General features: G+C 30.2%; 1 protein-coding gene across 8 annotated transcripts in view; it reads left to right on the forward strand.

The window, feature by feature from the left end:
* Positions 1–23,955, forward strand: part of LOC129909119 (insulin-like growth factor 2 mRNA-binding protein 1) — a 79,766-nt gene that overhangs the window by 26,276 nt on the left and 29,535 nt on the right. For 3 of the 8 annotated variants that reach the window (XM_055986084.1, XM_055986089.1, XM_055986085.1), the window contains exon 2: positions 117–573. The exons of 3 other annotated variants lie outside the window; for them this stretch is intronic. In XM_055986084.1, the coding sequence (XP_055842059.1) occupies positions 461–573 (113 nt within the window). In that variant the 5' untranslated portion in view covers positions 117–460. Of the gene's footprint in view, positions 1–116; positions 574–18,882; positions 20,574–23,955 lie in introns of those variants that run through there. 2 more of the 8 variants (XM_055986088.1, XM_055986091.1) reach the window with 2 other exon arrangements.

Here is a 23,955-nt window from a genome sequence, read left to right on the forward strand (position 1 = left end):
TATTTTTTTTATATTTTAAATTAATCGCGTTTTTTGTATCTCTACAAAAATTTAAAAATTAAAAAAAAAAAAATTATCAATAACAAAATATTTTTCTTTTATTTTTTTCATTTTAGATTTTCCTTTTTCGAAATTAACGTGTAAAAAAATATTGAATTAAAAAATAAACAACATGAACAGCAAATTGAATGCTCCCTTCTAAATAAAAGTTATAACAAAAAGGAAAATATTTATTAAAAACCCTCTAAAAAAAATTGTTGTGTAAAAAAAAGAAGTCATAGAAATAAGTGTGTCACTCCAAAGTTGTTTACTATTTTTTTTTTTATCAAAAAGAACCTTGTTTTCTATTCATTATTTGTAAAGTTAAAAAAAAAAAACAAGTGTGAAAGTCAAACGTTATTTGATATATTATTTATAAACTTTTTGAAACATAAAGAAATATAAAGTATAAAACACAAAAATGACATCCGAATTAGACCAATTTGCTGATTTGGAATTATCCAAAGAGGATCGTGAACAAATTTTCGATCCACCCTTAGATCGACAGCAGATGGAAGGTGCTGGCGCTATAAGGTACAAAATATTTATAAAAATTTCATTTATTCACTTCTTTATGAAAACTGTATTTGTGCATGGATTTTAGTTTGAAAAAAAAACGAAATGTTTTTTTCGCTTATTTCTTTAAATATTTTAAATTATTAATCAAAATTTCAAAGCATATACCTACAAAAATAAGAGGGTAGGTAGTTGGTTTAGTTTGCGAGTTCCAAAAAAAAAATTAATTTATTATGATATTATCAAAATCTTACTTGATTTTAATAAGAATAGAAGATCACAAATTTAAATGATGTTTCACAATAACCATACATTTTCAGGCTAGTAGGTGCCAATGGCAGTGGCGTAGCGAGGGAGGAAATGGGAAAATAGGCCCCGAGCAGCGTTTTGGGAGGGCGGCAATTTAGAGCTTTTAATTTTTTTGTTAATACATATAATATAAAATTTTTATTTCAGACCAAGAAATTCATTGAACAAAAATTATATGCATCAAGCATTCCAATTTGGGCATCAGGAGATTTTAACATACATACATATATTAGACAAAATGAAGAGCAATTTATTTTGTATTGCCTCCTTAGCTCTTATGACAGCTTTTTATGGATTTCTCAATGACTTGATGAGTTTATTGACTGTATCCTGAAGGATTCTTTCCCATTTGTCTATCCCTGAGGTCTAAAGTGCTGTCACTAACTTATCGCTTAAGCACGTCCTATAAATACTGAATTGGTTTTAATACTTAGATAGACCCTGCCAACTTTCCTATGGAGTTCGGAAAGTTCCCACGATTGTGACATTTAGCGATATGATCATAAATATAAATCGATCAAAAGGATCTAAATTATCTGCCAGAATATCGGAGATCTAGCGCTTCAAAGATAAATCTCCTTACGGGCACACAAATTAGCTCGCCTATATCTTCAATTGGAATGCCCCTACCCTACCTCTATATCATAACATACCTTCCCCGTTAGCCATGGTTTCTGCAAAAGTAGATTGGGCGAACCGCTCGCAAGACCTACTGTAGGTATAAAAAGTTTGAACTATGGTGATAAACATAGTTGTATAAAAGTTATGCAATACTGCAAGCACGTTCGCACTTTTGCATAAACGGCCACAGTGCTACATAGCTCAGATGTTCATGGACATGAACACCAGTTAAACAAAGATTTCGGAGATCACTTCTTTTAAAGCTGAGATCACTTCTTCCCTAAAGCGTGGACGTTACTCGTGCAAATTTTTGTTGTCCTTAATACTATGAAGTGCCTCAATGTAGCACCTACATAATATGTTAGACTTTTTTTCTAAACTTGTGCATGCGAATTTTTTAAAACATTTTGCAAAACTTGATTTTAAAAATTCGATGTCTCCTGAAGCACTTTTAATCGTTGCATGAAGCAAATAATGGTCCTTATTTGAAAACTGGTCATTACGACCATATCTCTTTTTTTAATACAGATGCGATAACTTAGAAATTAGATGAATTCATAATGATGTTATAACGTTTCCCAAAGATAAAATGTCATATATGTACATTGAGAACAATAAATCAAAGAAAACCACTTTCATTTAACTATTTTGAGATAAGCTTTGATATTAGAGCGCAAAAATATTTTCCTACATACAAAATAAGGAACCTATTATTTCTATTCCACCCTTAAATTTATCCGAAAACGAATTTCGAGTGAATTTTTTACAATATTACAATTTTTTACAAACCAACTTTTGATTGAAATTGTAGTGGAAAAAATTTCATTGTCAACTTTGAAAACAAACAGTTTTCACCCTAAAATTGAATATGTTTCAACGTAGAATCAAATATGACCATGCTTAACGCCATACGTTGCGTTTTTCTATTAGTAAGTGATCTTTGAAATACGAATTGATCTCTAAGCATTGGGTGATAAAAAAAAAATATTTATTTTTACTAAGAAGCAAATAAACATGTTATTTTAAAGTTGAAGTGAACCAGAAAAGAGTATATTTAACCTATTTTTATGGTAGCACAATAGACGTAATGGAAAATGGTTAGTGCGATAGACTCCAGAGGTTCAGAGCTCAAATCAAATTTTTAAACCTTACTTTCTACTGCGAGAAATTGACAAACTCTCCGAGAGTATCTCTGCATCTCAAATTAGCCGTTTGGACTCCATTCTTTTATACTTTGTATACGCACATAGCAATTTTTGAAAGTTGTAAGCCACTTCTGCCCGGCTCTTCATTGACTCCTAGTGACAAAAATGTACGATTTTGATAATATTTTATTCAATCATATTGGACTCAAATTTTAAAGTTAACTGAATAAAATATCTGGAGACTCTATCACAAGAATGGTTTAACCTGATCTCGTGCAAATCTTTCATTCCCATAATTGAAATAAAGCCCGGTTAACATTTCGCGTGCAAAACAAAAATGATTATAACTTAACTTTGAAAAAAAAAAAGAATTCTTTAAATAAAATTTTATTGTTAATCGTTTCAATTTTGGAGAATTTGGTTTTGTTTTTAAAAATTAATGACTGTCCAATTTTTTCTACATCTGAAAAGCTTCTCATTTTTTTATTTTATTCAACAAAACAAAAGAAGAAGTTTGATTTTGTTGTACCTACGTTTTAAATGAAAAATGAGTAACTAGCTATTGAATTGTAAGTGAACATTCTTGTTAAGAATTTTATTGCACTTGAAATGTAAACTATACTAAACAATATTTACTTCGGAATATAAAACAAAATTCTTCCTTAATTTTATTTTATAAGTATCTTTTGGTTTCTGGCCAATTCTCTCATTAATAATCTTAATTAAATTCAAATGTTTTAAACAAATTGTATAATATTGTAAAGTAATAAGACAATTAGTTCTATGAGAATTAATCTCTAATTTACAATAAAGCTATATGCTTTATTATTATTTAGTGGAGGCTTTTTTTGTAGAAAAATTTAACTTGACATAATTTCTAAGAACTGCTTTTATTTGATGATATAAATATATATTTGTTAAGTACTGTATTGAACTATACAGAACCTTTCGTTATCAACTACACTGGTCTACAAAATTTAATTTTTTTTTGGTGGCGAGACTATGATATACTTTTCTATAAGTTTTTGATGTGCTGAACTCGAATCTGAAGTCAAAAATATCCTATCAGCTCTCGTTTTGGGAATATTACCGTTAGAAAATGAAAAAAAAAAAACGTTTTTTTACCACTTTTGATGTTATGCCTTAATTTGAAGAATTTTTTTAAAAATATAAATCACAACGGTTTCTATAAGAACTATTTTCCTTCTTTAAAGACCTGTTTAAATCTTTAAGCCAAAAAAACTGACGATATCTCGAACAATAAAAAAGATATCGAAAAGATTTAAAAAGATCTTGAAAGAAGGAATATAGTTCTTAAAGAAACCGTTATAATTTATATTAAAAAAAAATGTCTTCACATAAAAGCATAACCTCAAAAGTAGTTTTTTACATCTTCTAACGGTACTATTTCAAAAACGGGAGCTGATAGGACATTTCTGACTTCAGATTCGAATTCAGCATACCGAAAACCTATATATCATAGTATATCATAGTCTCGGCACCAAAAACCTTGTAGACCTGTGCTATTATTTCGTTTAAATTTATCTTTCATAAAGCTTTTAATTGAAAACAAACCTATAATGCTTACTTACTTTTTTGCTTGTTTATTTGGATAAGGTTATATACTTGAATGCATTGATCCTGACTCTTTCTTTGAAAACAGTCGAAAATTGAATAATTTAATTTTGTTGAGATTTAAAGCTTTTTTTTCTTCAATCTCAATATTCTTTTATGAACATAATAACATAGAACTGGCTTTTATTTAGGCTACTGTTAAAAATGAGAAAAGATTATGTTTTTATTTTTGAATTTTGAAATCTAAACTATTTGACGAATATTCACAGATTCAGTATGTACATGAAGAGTTTGGAATAAAACTGATGTATGTATGTTTAATTTTCACATTGGGCGCCATTTAATGTGTTTTTGTACGAAGCTTTTTCCCATATGATTGGAACCCACTTAAGTCAAAATTGCAGCCAAAATGGCAGGAAAAATAATGCTTGTAATGCATTCCACGCTCGTGTATTCCAGTTTAAAAGACCTCCACAGTTGAATCTAAAAGGACTATTTATACGGTACAATTGTTTCAAATATTTCATTTGGAAAATATTAAGGCGGTATTACATTGTTAAATTTATAAGGCTAATATGGCCAAAAATTCTTTGCAAAACTGACATCGGAATCATCAGCAGTTGCGCCATGTCAAATTTACCTCTATAATTTTTAAACGAATACAATTTTTCGATTCTAACCACCTGCTCATGTGTGAAAATTACACTTGAGCTTTGTAGATTAAAGCTAGATTAGATTGAGAGAACCTAAGCATCGAATTTGGGTAAATCGTAGTTATATATTGCACAAAGGACCAAAGGAGGTAGTTTGGCACAAACATGGATAGTAGGTTGGGGTAGGTTTCAATTTAAAGACTGTAAGCTGCATTGAGTTTTTGAAGTTAAAAATTCTACTTGATCCAGGCTAAAAATTTCAAGGTTACTACAAGGAATTGATAGAGCCTCTTAGAGCAGTGGTGTATTGAAGAAGGGGCTCAGAGTGTACAAGCCCAACGCAAACATCCAACATAATGTTATTATTTAGATGATTTGATCATAATGTACATGACATGACTTATATTTTTTTAACCAAGAGTTAAAATCGAAAATCAAATATAGAATAAAACAGCAGTTGCAGTGTTTAAACGAATATTGATGATAGTTTTTTATTGTTTTCTGTATAATTGTGGGAGGGATACCAAAGATCAATAAAATTATAATTCGAAAAGAATTTAATTTTGAATATTATAAAAATATAATTCGGTTTTTAATTTTATTAATTATGAATAATGGCCGAATAATTCATAAAATTATGAGAAAAAGTGTCACGCCCGTAACGATTGAATTGATAAGTAATTTCTTTAATTCTTCTTCCTTTTTTCTCGGCGCTGTTATGATCTCGATGTCGAGGGGATCATAACCTTCCCACGTTACTGCTTCACACTAGTGATCCGCCTGTGGGGTTCGCCGGGTTGACCTCAGAAATCGGCGGCAAGCCTCCCGGTTTTGTATTGTTCCGTTTCTGAGGCCAACTGAATGCTGGTGTTTTTGCATTTGCTTGTACCAGGAGTTTTTAGGCCTACCTTTCTTTTTATTTCGTAATTTCTTTAATATTTAAGTAAAATACGAGTATGTTCAATCTTCGCATACATATCTACATATAATCGCACTTAAAAATGGGTCATTCCAACTGTTTCATAGATATACTTATTTTGAACCATGCTTCAATTTTATTATTGATCTCTCGATCAAAAGGTATTAAAAAATACTTTATCTCTTTAAAGACAAAAAAAAATGGATTTTTATTGTAGACTTTATGTAAGTCGATTTTTTTTTATTCTTGTTTTCGGCGCAACGTGTCGGAGATGGTTATCCCCTTCATCAGACCTTTAAAACAACATATAGGTAGCATAAAATTTCTAACCTAAATTTAATTTAATACTTACAAACATTTGAAAATAAAATCAAACAATTTTTTATATAAAAATACAAATGTAGAGTACATTTTTTAGATTCTAGCTAAATAGCTATAAATGTTACTTAGTCATCATCACGTTGCGCCGAAAATAAGAAAAAAAATTGACTTAAAGCCTACAATAAAAATGATTATTAATATATTAATAAATAAGTAAATAACTTAAGGAAAAAATTGAATGGTTTTAATTAAGAAAAATCATTTTGTTCAAGAAATTGGCCCATTGTCTTACAACATGTTTGTGATGGCATATGCTACCATCCTGCTGAAAGTAAACATCCAACTAACGAAGAAATCATTGAAAAGCTATACAGATTGATACTGAAAATCTATACTGATGGATGCTGATCGATTCTTGAGACTTATCGGAAACGGGTACGTTTTCAATTTCACCTGCAAATCTTGAGCACTTTCTATTAAATGAAGCATTTCCCGAGTTCCCAAAACTTCTCACTATGAGAAGAATCATATCGCAATCTCTATAAACATTGTCACAATAACTATATGACAAACTGAGAAGATGAAAAAAAACAAAGAATCTATCCACCCCTTCTCTAACTTACAAAAAAAAAAAAATATTTTTTTTTCAGTAGTGCCCAATTTTAATACAGCAATAATTAAGCCCCTCGTTTGATTTTATTGCAAAATAATTGAAAACTACTTAGCGGGTACCCTTTTCCAATCTTAAGAAACATCAAGTTTTGAACACATTTACATATACAAATGGTTTATTAAAAAAAAAAAACGAAAGCAAGAAATAACCTTCACAAAATGAGCTAATTTTCCAAAGAAAAATTTATTAGGCAGCTATGGTTCACCTTCCGCTCCTCTCAAATCTCAAGTATCGTTCAGTAAAGATTCACTACCGATTATCATCTTTCACGTTGAACTATTATAACTCACCCCTTCGTTTCGCTCTCGATACATGTAACTTGTTGTTATTATTACTATGCATATAAATTGTATCTTTGTTATTATTAGTACCCAATTGTCCACCTAGGTAAAAGATAGAACTTCATTCACTAGATCCGTTTTTTTTTTTCTTTGACATAACATTTATACACTTTGACAAGGGTTGGAATATGATATCTCTTTAGTAAAATATTTGGTTAAGGGCAGTTAGTTTAAAGAAGAAGGTCGTAGGAGCTTATACTACTGAAAATAAAAATCCCGAAGAACCAAGACGAAAAAATAAGTTGGCAATGGCAAAAAAACTATGCTGGAGATTATGATCGAACTAGTTCTGAATGTTCATGCTGTTCATTCCTTGCATCACCCTTTTTGCCATACATAAAATTTGTATCCTCAATTCGTGCGTGCTGATGCTGATCATCTTATTCAAGATCACCCCCCTCTATATATGTATTTCGAAGGAAACTCCTCTTGTCAACAAGGATAATTCCGTGAAATTCTAAAGGAATTCGTACACAAAAATATCACTGTTTCGTATGTTTATTGTTGTGTGTTGAAAAGCAAATGATGTTTTGCTACATTTTCAGCAAACTAGGTACAACATTTCTAATGTATTTGAATTCCCTTCCTTCAAAAAATTCAATTCTTAATTGTTAAAACAAGTAGGTCGAACAGTGCAGATTCATTCAAAATAAAAATAAAGAAATGAGAAAATATTTATGATATCTATTTCCCATCGATTATGTAAGTATGCAAATTACTTTTGGGCAATCTCATTTTTACAATGTGTACTTGTATACGTTGGTAAGTTATTTTGTTATTTTTTGACTGCTACAAAATGTTTCTTATTTTTAGCTCACAAATATTTTTTTTTAAAAGACTTCAGAGCCAGACATCGTGGGTTCAAACCCAGCGGTCGGCTCAGAAGTTTTTTCTAAATCGCCAGCTTAACTGAAGCCACCTGTGCGATAACATGAGACAATTCACAATTGTCAACGATGTCTCCCCTCTGTGCCAAGTAGTTATGTGTTATAAGTGTTTCTGTTGTTCTTTCTATTCTTTGTCTCTCTCTCTCTGTTGTATAAATGTCTTGTGCTGTATCAGCCAAATGGACTTAGTTTCCGAAGCTGTAAGTGTGTCTAGTCCGTAGATTCATCTTCGGATTAAATTATTATGTAATGTAATGTAGAATTTTGTTTTCAATTCCGATTCAGTTTTTCGGCTAACATTTTTGGGCATTAATTCCGATTTTAAATTGATTATATCTTCTTAGTTAAGAATAATAACATTTATTAAAGGAATGGTTTACATTTGACAGTCGAAATCGCGCCGAAACCTATTGGTTGGCTTAATTTATGTTTTTATTTAATAAATGGATACACCTATCAAAGATATAGACATACATATGAAGTAAGATATCAAATGAAAAAGATAGTGTTTTTACTCAAAAACATCTCCAACCATTTTGATTTAAAAAATCAATTGTTATGCAACAAAAAAAATCGTAATTTTAAAACTAAAAAATTAATTTTTTAGGCCGTTATTAACGGTACTTACCATATGACGGTTTTCTTGAATTCTGACTTTCTCATAAACGATTCAAGCGATTTCAATGTTGTTGTAGCTTCAATATAAAAATTTTAAAAAAATGTAAAAAGACATTTTTCGTTTAGGAGTTGTTCAAAAAAATTGTTCTTAGTTTTTCAAAAGTAATTCAGTTTAATTAGGTATAAAAGGCCAAAAAAATGAAAAAAAAAAATGTTTAGATTAATAATATTTAGGTCCTGTATTTTTATCTATGCCATGCCAATTTCAGTTAAGAATTGGGACCCAAAGATAAATACAAGACTTATATTAGTTGACTAAGCTCCCTAGTTTTAGAAAAAATCGAATCCTTCGCCTCGACAATTCATTTGGTTTTTGTATTTTTTTTTTAAATATGTAATAATATTGCCCTCTATGAGTAGAATTAGTTAAAAGCGGCATGAAAAGGTAAACTAAATTGAGAATATATAACATTCATGAATGAATTAAAAAGTTTATTGTAACATTTTTTCGTGTAGCATCATCATCAATAAAAATCAATAAATGAACAAAAAATAAAAATTAAAAAAAAAAAAAAAAGCAAATAAAAAAACATTTGGATTTTTTCCATGAGAAACTTCATCGATACAAAATGAAATAAAATAACTAAAATAAAAAATAACATACGAATTAACATCCAAAGAACGCCGAAAAAGAAAACGACACAGCAAAAGCAAACCAAAGTAAAGGAATTTATAAAAAAAAAAAAACATAAGAACACCTCAAAACACATTATCAAGGTTCCAAGTCCCGTTTTGTAAAATTCTCGGAAATCTCCACGGGATAAAACAAAAATAAAAAAAGAACCTAAGTTAATCCCATAAAAGAAGAGGTGTTTGCACAAACAGCAGTCAACCAGGCAAGCATACCAAAAAAAAAAAAAAAACAAAATGCATATTCCTTTTTTTCTGGTCGCCACTGCGTCGCCAGGTATTTTCTAAGCAAAACGCTTCCACAATTCGAACACAAATACTAATACAATTTATTATAAAACTTGTATTTTTAAACCTACACAATCTTAAAAGGCGCTTCCCATACCTAAAGGAACAATACTACCAGGAGAAGAAGGAAGCAGAGGAGATTTTTGATTTTTTTTTTTTTTTCAAAGCATTTAATGTGTCCCATACTATACGTCCTATATAATTCCTAAACTTTTCTACATTACTTAACCTACTACCTGCTTAAATGCAGCACGGCAAAGTATATTGAAGTAGATGAGAAAAAATTGGGGAAAACCCACGCCAGGCATCAATTTCATTTGAAAAATTTCAACTTTAGAATTTAGAACCTTTTTTTTTTGTGTGAACAGTAGAGTCTTGATATTTACGACAGTTGCTGAGCAAAATCTTCTTGATATATGAGTCGAAAACTTGTGAACAACAAAAAACTGACAACAATTGCATTTGTAAACATAAAGAGATAGTACAGGTCTGCACTATCTTGATCCACCAACACGTTCAACAACCTTGTTGAATTGTTTATCTTTTCCATGCTTTCTTAGTCAATGTGCAGGCGTACGTGTGACGCCTGTGACTTATGCATATAATAGTTAAGACTTAAAATACACATTTTAACTGTTTAGACCGTTCTAAAAAGTTTGATCAAAATTGACACCTTTTATTGAGGAGACAAACAAAAATTGTAGTGTTTTGTTGTGTAAAATTGATTTTTTTTTTGAAATATAAATCAGTAGGTCTAGGTACCTACATTAGTTTTGCCGCTGTATTTTGATAATAATTATAATAACAATACCCCAAACAAACAAATTATTTGAAAAGTTTTTTTTTTTTATAAATTGCTTATTTTTCCTTCCAAAACCAACGATTAGGTATCATAATTAAAAAAAAAAAACTAAAATCGTTGATGGCTATTTTATAACTTTTTTATTTTTTAACACAAATTTCTATGCAAAATTTTTAAGGAGATATTAATATGCACCTAAGACTATAATTTCAACACACATGGACTTTTTGATTAATTAATAATAAGGTTGCGCTTTTTGAGTAAATATCCAAATTTAATTACAGCAAAACCCGGATAAGTGCCTCTCGCTTAAGTGCCTAACCCGCATAAGTACCTTTGTTTTTTTAGAACCAAAATTTTAAGGATTTTTTCACATAAAATTCATCTTTTAAGTACCTTTCGCTTAACTGCCTTCCCCGCTTAATTGCCTGGCTTTTCAAATACTTATAATTGAATTTACTTGCAAAAAATTCTTTTAAGTACACGTTTGAAACAAGTTTGAACTGTAAGAAAAATTTCGTTTCCTTAACCGCTTTAAAATTCAAAAATTCTACTAAAGTTAGAAATTAACTAGTTAGCTATTTTAAACTTTCAAAGTAATTTTGTTTTGTGAAGATTATGTTTTTAGTAATCAAACATGTTTTTTTTTAATTATGAAATAAATATAGAGATAACTGCCTATGAGCACTTAAGCGGGTTCTTGTAAGTACCTTACCCGCTTTAGTGCCTATCAAAATGGGACATTTAAGGTGAGGTACTTATCCGGGTTTTACTGTATATGTATTATATAGGTATTCAAAATCCAGTACCTATGGTGGAGTAACGTTTTAAAGATTTGTTCTAAATTTCTAATGAAAGTATTCAAAACAGCTTGAGCTAATCTGTCTACCATGGAAGTAATGATTCTTCAAGATGTGTGACTCACGTGTTACTCACGCCCAATATTTCATTACAATTCTTTACAAAATATCTTTAGTTCCTTGTGTATTCCTTAACGCACTTAAGCACTTGTAATAAAAACTCGCACAGAATGGGCAGACTCATTTTCTGAAGGTGGATTGACATGTATTTAAAAAACATGTATTAACTGTAACTCGTATAAATGGGGCATTGGGATCTGTCATGCTTTCAAATTCTCGTTATTCAATACATCTGTTAAATGTGCCTGTTCTGAACAGCTTGGTACAGAAAAGTTTTTGATGTTTAATGTGAAATTTAGAGCTCAGCAAAGCATTTATTAATATTTAATAACCTCATCTGGAACTGTTCGGAACCCAAATTTCTACACATACTTTGACACAAAAGTTTTGAACATTTCTGGTGTTAATTTTGTAGGCTCCTAACGTAAGTGGTGCATGAGGGTTTTGGAAAGGTTGTGGTGGGACATATCACAAAAATTGTTGGGAAACACCGGCACTAAACCTTTAAAAGAAATTGTCAAATTTAATATTTCTGAATTGAAAAGGCAAACATAAATAAAAAAACAGGCAATCTCGTGTAAGACCCGAAACGGCAATATCTGTTACATTTTGGCAGCATCAAAAATCATTATTCTTCTTCCTTTATTTGATGCTATTATGATCTCGATGTCATGTCGAGGGGATCATAAATCTCCCACGTATCTGCTTCATACTAGTGACTCGCTAGTGGGCTTAACCGGGTTGACCTCAAAAATTGGCGTCAAGCAGGCTAGTACTAGGAGGTTAGGTTAGGTTAACCAAACCTTGTACTAGGAGGCCTTCCTTTCGTTTTAATTTCGCATCAAAAATAATTAATTTTTTCAAAAGATAAAACTACACAGTGGAACTTCCATAAGTCGAACTCTCAAAAGGAAGAAGAAAAATTCGAGTTAGAGAAACCCATAAACTGTAAGCAAAATTTAAAAAATTAAAGTATTTAATTAATTTTGTAGTTAATAAATTTATTTGTAGGTACATAATGTACAGTATACCTACCTAAGTAAATTCTATAAATCATTTTTTATAGAATTTTGGACAGGTGAAGAATTTTTAACCTGAACTCCATTCAAACTGCCCCAGTGTGCGTCACCACGTTTCAAAATTCTTTGCGAATCTGTTTTTCAATAGCTCAAATCTTTAAGCTCTTGTTTAACCCTCTTATAGCTTCACATTTATTATTCTATTCTTTGCTCAAGCTAAACATGTGTGTGTAGTTTTTTAGAGGTAGGTTAGGTACCTAACCTTCGTTTTAACACCAATTTCAAGCCGGAACGACTAAATAAAAAAAAACTTATACCTATTCTCAAAAAAAAAAAAAAAATAAAAAAAATTGAGAATGAGATTGAGGACGACTACGGGGATGAGAATGAGGACGAGGCAACTAAAAGGAATGGGAACCAAGTGGGCAACATGTAGAAAAAATACAACAATCACTTTGAACATTTGGGTATTATGCCGACACGCATTCTGTAACAAAAGCATATGGAGTGTATGTGTGTTAGAGATCAATGTAGGTATATGTGATGGATTCGATTCTACACACATATTCTAAGCATATCTATGTTCATTCAAAACACAGAATTTCCATGATAATCCCAAAGAGATCCCAGGTAGCCTGCATCATCACCAGTAGAATCACCGATTAAGTGTGTTTTTTTCCAGGAAAAAATCCTCACCTCAGTTATTAGTGATGATGTTAAGCGCGGGCGCAACACGCAAATAATTTTCAATAGGAGGGGTGGTGCGGTCATTTGGTGATGGTTTGAATTCTTGAAACACAAACATCCTGTATCGTTGATCCCTCTTCTTGTGTCTTAAACAAGACACATGATTTTTCTGAAAGATTAAATCCAGGATAGAATTACCTAAGACAGAAAAAAAAAATAAGTAGGAATTCGCGCTCATTTGAAAATTGGGTCGAATTTCGGAAAGTCTTTTTTTTCATTGTTTTATTTGATTGTGGATATTTTTAAACTTATTTTTGAATGTCGGTATCTAAGCTGCTTGTTCTTTTTGAAATAGTTAATTGGATTATAAATCAATGTTATTTGCGAATTTTTTATTTTATTTTATTTACTTTTTTTAGATATCATAGATCGTATGGCACCTATGCAATTCCAAAGTAGGTAGGTAGTCATTTAGTTTCAGAATTAATGCTTTAAACATAATGGGGGCTATTAGTTTTTTACTGGTTTATACACTTAGGGAAAAAGCGACAGCAAAACAACGTAATATAAGTAAAAACATATTGATTTAACAATTATTTGGAATGATGTAGCGTTGAAGATGAAGATTTTAAAATCAACGTGAAAAAAAATAATACTTTTAAGTGGGTTCCTTCTTGAAGGCAACATTAATCAAAGAAGTTGTTGATCTTTGAAACAAACACGTTTGAATTTCAATTGGTTTTGTCCAGCAGTGTACCTAAAAGAGTACAACCTTTTTTATTGGGAAGGTGAGTACACTGAAAAAAAAATCGCAACGTAATATGTAATAAGGTCAACGTTAATTCAATGTTGAAAATAACTTACATAAAATACCTTAATAAAAGTTGAAACCACTTTAAAAAAATTAAAATTTTATGCAGGCTCCAGCTTTATTTGCAGTTTATCACAATTTTTTCTATTATTTTTAAATTGGTTTACAAAGTTAGTAGGTAAAAAAAATACTTTAAACTAACCTAAAATTAATTTCAACGCAAAATCAAAAAGGTTTTCGTTAGTTATGTGGATTTTCCTTCAGTGTATAACATCTTAAATTATGTTCCTATATAAACTTTATGTATGTACCTGTTCCTCTATTCTTGCAAAAAAAAAAATTATAGATATTTCGAAATATGTATGTACTTTTGGACCACTGTGGTTGTACCTATGTGCCTTAATATAATACCTAACTTCACAATTAACTCGAAGAGCCTATGTAGTAAATTCAGTTATTCAAAATACATTTACCTAATCATAATTCCAAATTTCACCAAAGTCAAAACCTTTAATTGCAACATATGCTCAACATTAAGGTGTAAAAAAGTGTGAAGGTGTACGTAAAAGTGCATCGCGCACGAAGTCCAACTGCAGCGGCTTGTATTGTTTTTTTTTTTTTTTTTGTTCAACTGAGTTTTTTTTTAATGTATTTTTTCGGAAGTTCAATGCCCTAATTCACCGGTCATTTACTTAAATAGTGTCTTTCAGGGTTTTTTTGGTCGGCTAAGGTGGTTCGCGCGCGCGTAACTACCATGGACGGCAGGTTGCAGTATCATTCCATTGAAAAAAAAAGCAAACAGCTTGATGTTTCCCTTCTCAGTTTTTGGCTGTTGCACATTACCTCCAAAAAATGAACATACCCGGGACAGGGAAAGTACCATGGTTATGCGAGACAACAGACAAGTTTCAGTAAGAAAGCGCACGCATGATGTTCTTCATGTTGCTTGTTTTTTTTTTTTTTTACTTTCTTTTTATCATCACCTTCTGCTGTTTAATAAAAAAAAATGATGGGCATTTGGATATTCTATCTGAAGAAGCAATTTTAATTCAATAGAAATAATTATGACGCTCAAGAGGAAAACTTTGTAGGTTCGTCCTATTTGTGTTTTGAAGTTAGTTATTTTTTTACTGTGTTCCGTGGCGGGAACATATCATCGCATTCAATTGTTAAATACAGTAGAACCCGGTTAAGTACCTCACCTTAAATCCCCCATTTAGATAGGCACTAAAGCTGGTAAGGTACTTACAAGAACCCGCTTAAGTGCTCATAGGCACTTATCTCTATATTTATTTAATAATAAAAAAAAACATGTTTGATTACTAAAAACATAATCTTCACAAAACAAAATTACTTTGAAAGTTTAAAATAGCTAACTAGTTAATTTCTAACTTTAGTAGGATTTTTGAATTTTAAAGCGGTTTAGGAAGCGAAATTTTTCTTACAGTTCAAACTTGTTTCAAATGAGTACTTAAAAGAATTTTTTGCAAGTAAATTCAATTCTAAGTATTTGAAAAGCCAGGCAATTAAGCGGGGAAGGCAGTTAAGCGAAAGGTACTTAAAAGATGAATTTTATATGAAAAAATCCTTATAAAATTTTGATTCTAAAAAAACAAAGGTACTTATGCGGGTTAGGCACTTAAGCGAGAGGCACTTATCCGGGTTTTACTGTAAGTGTTTTTTTAACTTCCGTCAATTTTACCTTACTTCTAAAGTAATATGCTTAATGTTATGTCTAGCAATTGTTTACCAATGTTGTCAAATCAGTTTAAAGTTTATTAAGACTCAAATTGAATGAAAACAGTCCAATTTTAATGCTTTTTGTTAAACCCACAAACAAAATCATTTCATTAATTCTTATTAATTCAAATTTTAAGTAAAATACACTGATACATTATATAAAAATAATATTTTTATTCAAAGTAAAGCTCAAAGCTCAAATTTGTAAAAAAAAATAAAAAAAATATGTTGTCAGTAACTTGCAAACACAAATGATATTTGAAATAGTTTTTTTTATAGAATATTAATTTATTCCCATCAAACCAAAGTCATTTATTGCATATACATTTATTGATACAGATGAGAGTTATAAGAAATAAAACAAGAAACATTTTTTGTTTCTTCAGCATTATTCAAAATGGGAGAACACGATCCGCTGTTTGTTTCTATTCATTATTTTTGTACTCTTTTATACCTACATTTCAACTTAAACTTGATTACCTACTAAAAATTACTCTTAAGTACTCTTATCTCTTAAACTGTTAACAACAACAACAAAAAAACACTCTTTTTTATAATTGAGAAGTTGTTTCTGATATGGACATGCGCACTATTTATAACATAAAAAAAATTATTTCTAACATTTTGATTGGGAGGAAAAATGAGATGGAACGATCGATGAAGTCTACCCAATAACAAATTGACTTTCATCTAAAACAGGGTGATATTTGCTGATATCTTCAACAAAATGAGAATAGCAACAGTTTTTTTTCGTTTTATTTTAAAGCTGGACTTATGTACATTTAATTACCTACATTAGGGCGTTCTTTATTTATGAATCAAGTTCCTAAGTGGAAAAACTGTTTCTAAATAATAAAAAAAATCCTCTAATTTTTTCAGATTTTTATTTTGACACTACATGGCATGTCCTGACTATACCCCTGGTCATAGAAAAATGATTTACACCTTAATTATTATTAAACATTGTTTAATATACACAAGAACCTCATCAACAAATTTTAATTTTAAATTATATATGTATATAAAAAAAATGGCCTCATACACTGAGGGAAAAGCCACCATAAAACAACGTAAAATTAATGAAAACCACATTGATTTAACTATTATTCGGTATGATTTTGCGTTGAAGATGAACATTTTAAAATCAACGTGGAAACAAATTTAATTTTTGATGGTTTCGTATCTTAAAGTTACATAAATCAAAGTAGTTCATCTTTGAAACAACGACGTTTCAACTTCAATTTATTTTTCCCTCAGTGTAAGTCAACACATACCTATTTCAAATAATAAAAAAACGTTAACCCTCTTGGGGTGCAATCTAGTGTCGAAAAAATAATCTGTAAAAATTTGAGGTTTTTTTTTATTATTTAGAAACAGTTTTTCCACTTAGGAACTTGATACTCGAAAAAAAACCTAAATAACGAACGCCCTAATGTACATCAAGATCCTTCATTTGTTCATCATGTGTACTTGTGTTAACATTCACAACTGACAAACAATACCTTATTAAATATTTTATGTTTGGTAACATAACAAAAATAATATTACGGCTTATTTCTCTATCGGTTTCCCCTTTCTCATGAGTTTTTCAAACAAAACTTAGTCAACTTTACGTTTTAGCCAAAGTACTAGTATCTATGAAATTGAAGTTAAAAGTTAACTACGACTTTAAATAACTGATTTCTTTTTGTAAAGACCATTTTTATATTTTAATGATAACAATGTTCTTGGGTAGCTCTCGCCTTGATCGAGGGTTTTATTTCTGTTTTTCTTTCAAGCCTTAAAGTACGAGACTTTTGTTATTGAATATCTCCCAGGTTAGTTTAATATTAACTTAAAAGCTAGATACAACCAAACTAAAAAAAAGCTATGAATTTACGAAAGCGTACTAGAATTTGTATGCCTCACAATTTTCAGGAATCTACGAATTTATAATCTTTGATTCGAAAGAGTCAAGTTTTTTTTTTATTTCTACCAACCTAATTTTTTGTGTTCCAATCTTCCAATATTTTCCTCAAAAGCTGGTAGATTAACTGCTGCACAGACAGAAATATGCTCTTTCTTAATTGCATGATTTCTCTTCTGCTCTTTCTTAATGGTTGTTTGTGGCGAGACCGTCAATGTTGATGATAAAATATGTCACAATGAAATTCTTTTTGCAATTTTTCCTTTTTTGTTAAACATTATGTTCTGTTTATAAATTCTTATAAAAATTCAATTTTACTAAATCGGCCATCCAACCTAAAGAATATTTCGATGGGGTCTGTTTCGCCTCAAGAAATATGTGTCTGCAGTTTTTCGACTTTTCTTATTTCCCACATCCTTAAGTGTGGGATGTAAAGTTATGTTAAAAGCTTTTTTCTGATTATTAATGTACTAAATCCTATGAAAATGTTACCTTTCTGCCATAGGGACAACATATTTTTTTTCGAAAAGAACACACAAAGGTACCTGCAAAGTCAAAAATGTATTAAAAATACCAATGGCAATTTGACACTTATTCAATCGAAAAAGTAAGCTAAAAGCATATCTCGCTCGCTGTATTGTGGTTTTAATGAGAATTTTGATATGAAAATAAATTCGTTTAACCTTTTTTTTACTATGTTTAGTTGCTATTATGTTTATGTATGTTTTTGAAACAAGAGAATTGATTTTTTCAGAAATTTGGTTTTTAGCTGATTAAATAATATCTAAATTAGGTTAAAAGCCTTTCAGATCTATAAAAGAAGTCAAATTGTAGTGGAAAACAAAAAATGATTGCAAAACAAGATCATAATTTAAGTGGCAGCACTGCTATGTTCTCTTCAATTTTTCTTAACTCTTAAAAGTTTCTAAAGTCAAAAAGTTGCTACAATATTATATCTCTTTAACATTGAAGATTGCAAGACTCAAAAGTATCTGCGATATAATGTTCTCTATATTCCCATTCCCGATGGATAAAGTATGGTTAGCGAACCACACAAGTTTATCATCCCCTTTCCTTTTTGAAATTGTCAACAACGAATATCAGCGTCAACAATTTATTTTGTTGCCTCATTTTCCATTCGTAAAAACATTGTTTTTTCTCCAATTTCGCTTACCATAGCTGTTTCTTTGTATCTACTTGTTACTACTTCGCCTAGGTACCCATATTAAAAGTTTTCATTTTGGGGCTTGGACAACTTTATGCTTTTCGTTTTCGCGTGCTGCTGTCGCTGTGGCTGTGGCGGAGTTTGAGTTTTATTTGTTGCGAAACATATCGGTGGGTCACTTCATCATTGGCATTTGAATCAACTTTTAGTTTAGTTTAGTTCACAACTAAAGTCGGTAGTAGATTAAATTTTGTTTGTAAATCGCGAGATAAAACAGATATTTTTTTTCGTTTTGTTGCTTTGTTTACTTATTGGTTCAAACGAAAGAAACAACATTTAAGGCGACGACGGGTTTATAAACATTGTTTTTTTGTTACTATTATTATTATTTTTTTTTTGTTGCGCGCATGATGTGCATTAATGGAAAAACATCATTTTTCGTATGCTAACTTTTTATCTCTCATACCTTTTTTGAGCAATTTTGAATTCAATTAATTCATTGACAGAACTTTTTCGACAGATTGGCCCAAAACCGGATAAAACAATATTTACTAGAACAAGTGTTATTGCAAGAAAAAGTTGACAGTATTTCTCATTTAATAAAATTAAACCAGAAATAAAGTGTAAAAAAATATAACTTTGGGTTTTGATGTACTGGGGGAGAGAGAGTATCGTTTGTATTTTTTATCTGTGTGCGAAACGTCGCGAAATTAATTTTGTTTTTGTATTTTTTTCCTAGAAATACATATTTAATGCACAGGCCAGGCCACTTAAGCTTACGAGCAACGAATGGGTATTACGCGTTTCGATCGATTCGAGGATAGATCACGCATCTTTTTTCTTCGATCCATCAAATTTGTTGAAGATACTTTTTATTAGGTACCTATTTGTTTGTGCAAAAAGTGAATCAGTCGAAAAATATTATTATCATTTTGGTTCTTGATTTGGAGAGAGAAAAGCAGAAATAGTATTTTATGCGTTTAAACAATAATCGCTTTCAGCAATTATACTTTTTGTGGTGCGTTTTAAATGTGATAAGAGATAAGCCCGCTAATCCGGTTATATTGTGTCTGTGAAATTTCCTTTCAGTTCTCTAGTATTTATTCATTCTTTGACTTGTCGGTGTTGTTGTTGTTGTTGGTTGTATTGTCATTTGTCACATAGAAACGTGTAACACCTTTACATTAGAGATTCGTAGAATATTATCTCCCTCTATTTCTCCATACATCACAGAAAAAATATCATTACCGTGTTCCCTGTACCGTCGCCGTCTTTCCTACCTGCAAAACTGTGAGTTGCGAGTCTGCGAATGTGACGGAAGAGAATAATTTGTGTTTAGGTACATTGCTCTCGTGTCTCGTGTTATTACAACTACTGTCAATCGTGATTCGTAATTTTCTTCTGCACAGAACGTCATAGATAACCGAACCGAACAGAGAGAAGAGAATGTGAATCATATTCAATTATTAATTTCCTTTCCTAGTGTCATCTCGATTTTATAATTGAAAAAAAAAGCTATTTCATAGTGCAAAGGGAATGAAAATATAATAAAATTTCTCTTCGTGATATTGTCGTCTAAGAGTACTATAATACAAAACGGAGTGAACATTTCGTAATAAATTAGATTAATTCTTTAGAGAAACAAGTAAAACAGCTCGAAAGAAATGGTTGAATAATTCATAAATTGTTTTATGTAATTTTTTTTTTGTTGGTGTTAATAATACAAAAAAATTGGTTGTGTTTAAAAATTATCAAAAACAAGAGAAAGTTTATTTAAAATTTAATATTTGAATTTGTTGTCCATACAAAAAAAACACATTGTTGGTTAGTTTGCAAAAAATTCTGTGAGAAGTCTTAATTTGAAGAATATTTTTTTTTATTAAAAACGAAAAGAAATATAAAAATATCAGCAAAATGTCAAGATTTCGGTGAGTTGATTATTATTTGTATTATTTTTTATTAGAGAGTTTTACCTACTCTGTATGTAGGTGTTGTTTCTATTTCTAATGTCACTTCTTAAAAAAAAAGTTAGCCATTCTAACGATCACGATCGAAGAATACATAAAACCGAAATCATACCAATACATTCCAGGTCATGTGTGTATTTGTTTATGCGCAAATGTGTATGTTTCGCAAATCTAATAATAATCGCGATTGCATTTGTATTTTTCCGAAACAAAAAAGAAACACAAACAAAAAAAAAAAAAAAACAATACACATGAAAGAAATGCGGGCGGTATTTTTTTAAATGCAAACAAAAAAAAAATCTAAGAAATGAGATGGTCGTATATTGTTATTGAATGCGTATATTGGTCTGTGGGCTTCCCTTTTTATTTATATGAGATAGAGATATACATACATAATGCATATATAGTGTATATTAGTGATGCACAAATACTGTATTTTGTATTTATTTATCTAAACTCCATGTCCTAACAATCTTAATTGTAATTATAATCAAGTCATGCTTATTTGTAGTATGTTAACTTTCAATAATTTCGGTGACCGACATGTCAAATATATTCTAGTTCAATGAGAATCCATTGATTCTCATTGAGAATCAATGAAAAAAGGAGCATTGCTCCTTTTTTTAAATTCAAAGGATACAAAAATCAGCAATTTTTGATCCTTAGTCGAGGTTCTTAGTTATTATTTTACAATTGGCATTCAAAAAATTCAGGTGCATATGCTTGATCAAACACACATTCAAGGATCACTAACGGCCATATTATTCACTAGTTTAAAAAATACATCTGGATGTAAAATTGTCAAATGTCAAAAATAAATCCAAATCCAAAATAGTTTTCCCGATTTTAACTATGAAAATAGTTTAAAAAAAAGTTAAAAATGACTACTTTTTTCTCTGTGTGATAGTGAATATTTTGGATTTGGATTTATTTTTGACATTTCAATTTCCGTAAGACAATGCATAGATTGTCAGGGATTAGGATACTGTGAAACAAAGTATAAAGGACCAAAATTTATAATAAGATCACCTGTTACGCCCCAACAACAGTAAAATGTCACATGGTATTGAAACTTTGGGTTCGGATTTCATAATACACAGGTTAAGTTCCAAATTGTAGAAAAAAAGGTTATACTGTTACATGCCTATGAAATCTCATGCATCCATATCATCTCAAGATCATTTTTTTTTTTTTTTTTTTCATAATACCACCTTATGAATCCTCAAATCATTAAGGAGTTTGTCTGAAGAATGAACCCATCAAAAACGTAGGTATAGCTAAATACCTAATAGTTTCGAAATAGTTTTAGAGATAATCCTCGATACCTGCGTTTGCTAAGTTACCTACCTAGGACAGATTTGTTAATTTTTGTCTGAAATGCATAGCATTGTGATGTCATTAACAACTAAGAGGAATGCATATTAACATTTATGCTTTAAAGTGCAATTACAATTTATTGTTTTTATTTTTCACAAAAACAGGTAGGAAATTGTACAAGTTTTAAGATCTTTAGAATTTCTTTGTTTTTAAGTAACAATGCTTTATGACACTTGCAAATAAACTCTTAGAGGCATTTATAAAAACATTAGGAAAACCTTATTTCTGTGCTAAATGATATCTTTCGGTGAGAAATTATTTTTGGAAAAGAATATCCCTAAACCCACAGGTAGATTATGTACCTATAGCTAAATATTTTCAAAAACGAGTTCTGTTGTATCCTCGAGGTAAGCGATAAAGCGATATAGAGCCAGAAATCCAGCTCCATCGACAGTAAATGAACTTTAAACGGCAAAAAGCTCATCAGGTCAGTGCAAAATGGATGTGATATAAGCACTAGTGGGAAATAAAATGCTCTTGATTTGGTTAAAATATTTAATTTTCGGCCACTCCTTATTTTAATTTCACCCATTTTTTTATAAAATGTTTCAACTTTTATGATTATCTTTTAAATTCCTGGAGTGATTGTTATGGTTTTATTCTTGATTTAAAGCTAGTGTAATTCCTGTCTGAACTCTTAACATAAAGTCCACACTTTTCTAAATTTGTATATACATTGAATACATTTCTGTTGTTTTCTTGTTTAAACTATGGTCCATGTTGTAGTTCTTTGCCAAATTGTGTTTTGTTTTTCTCTTTTCCAAACAAAACTAAAGGTTAAAACTCATTTCTTAATCAACTATTTATGAAAATCTGAATAGGTAGGTACATATTACGAATAATAGTTATTCTTATTCAATTGTGCATAGCTGCTCAAATTCTGAATTGTTTTCTTCTTTCCTTCTTAAAGATCCAATTATAATCAGAAAGTCTCATCTAGAAAAAGGAGTCTACTTTACACCTTGATACATTTTTTTAGTTTCTTAGACAGTTTTCAAACCGAAACCTTCTACAGTTTACTTTTAGCCAGAATTCATAACAAAAATATTTCTAACTTTAAAACTTGTCATACATCTTTTTTTCAATACTTTTAATATTTCGACATTGTTGGCATAGTTTTGTTTTCTATTTAATTTTTTTTACAAATTAGTCTTATGAATGAAACCACCACTTCTACATACAATCATTCGATGATGAAACTAATGAAACGGAAATGCCATAGATTCCATGATATATTTTTTTTTCCAAAAATGCACTTTAAACATTCGATGCGTTGGCTCTCATCGCAGAGACCATTCAATCCATCAGATAACGTGTTCAAATATTGAACTAAACAAAATCGAGTGTTAATAATAACAACTTTGAACACTTCTGATAACGTTTCTTCCTACTAAAAGAAGCAAACAAAAAAACAAAAAATTATGAAAAAAAAAAAAAATGTGACGACGACGACGTCCGGGAACTTAAAACGGGCGCCCCATTCACATTTTTGTGTTCAGTGGTGCCCATAATAATTCTCCTCTAAAGAAGATAACAGAAGCACGCGAGAGAATGAGAAAGAAATCTTTGTTCAAATCGAGTAATAATAAAACAAAAAAAAAACTTTTTACATTTAAATACATACGACAAAACACAAAACGACGCACGATGATGAAGAATATATTCACAAAGTGTGTACAAAGCAACTTAAAAAAAAGTTCATTCATAAAAATTTAGCTTGACAAGCCAAAGGAACGGTTACAAGATATTAAAGTAGCATCTCTCTAATCGGACGGACTACACAAAAAGTCCAAATGTCTATATTATGATATGATACTGGCATTATTTATGCCCAGTTTTTAAAATATTGTATCCAGTTAATATAACTTATGGCTGTTTTCATAAACATTTCACAAGCTTTTAAATTTTTAAATGAGGTTTTTTGTATGGAACAAACGTAAAAGCCTGATGAATATTTAAAAGGGCT

This window comes from Episyrphus balteatus, chromosome 2 (assembly GCF_945859705.1).
Source record: "Episyrphus balteatus chromosome 2, idEpiBalt1.1, whole genome shotgun sequence".
Lineage (NCBI taxonomy): Eukaryota > Metazoa > Arthropoda > Insecta > Diptera > Syrphidae > Episyrphus > Episyrphus balteatus.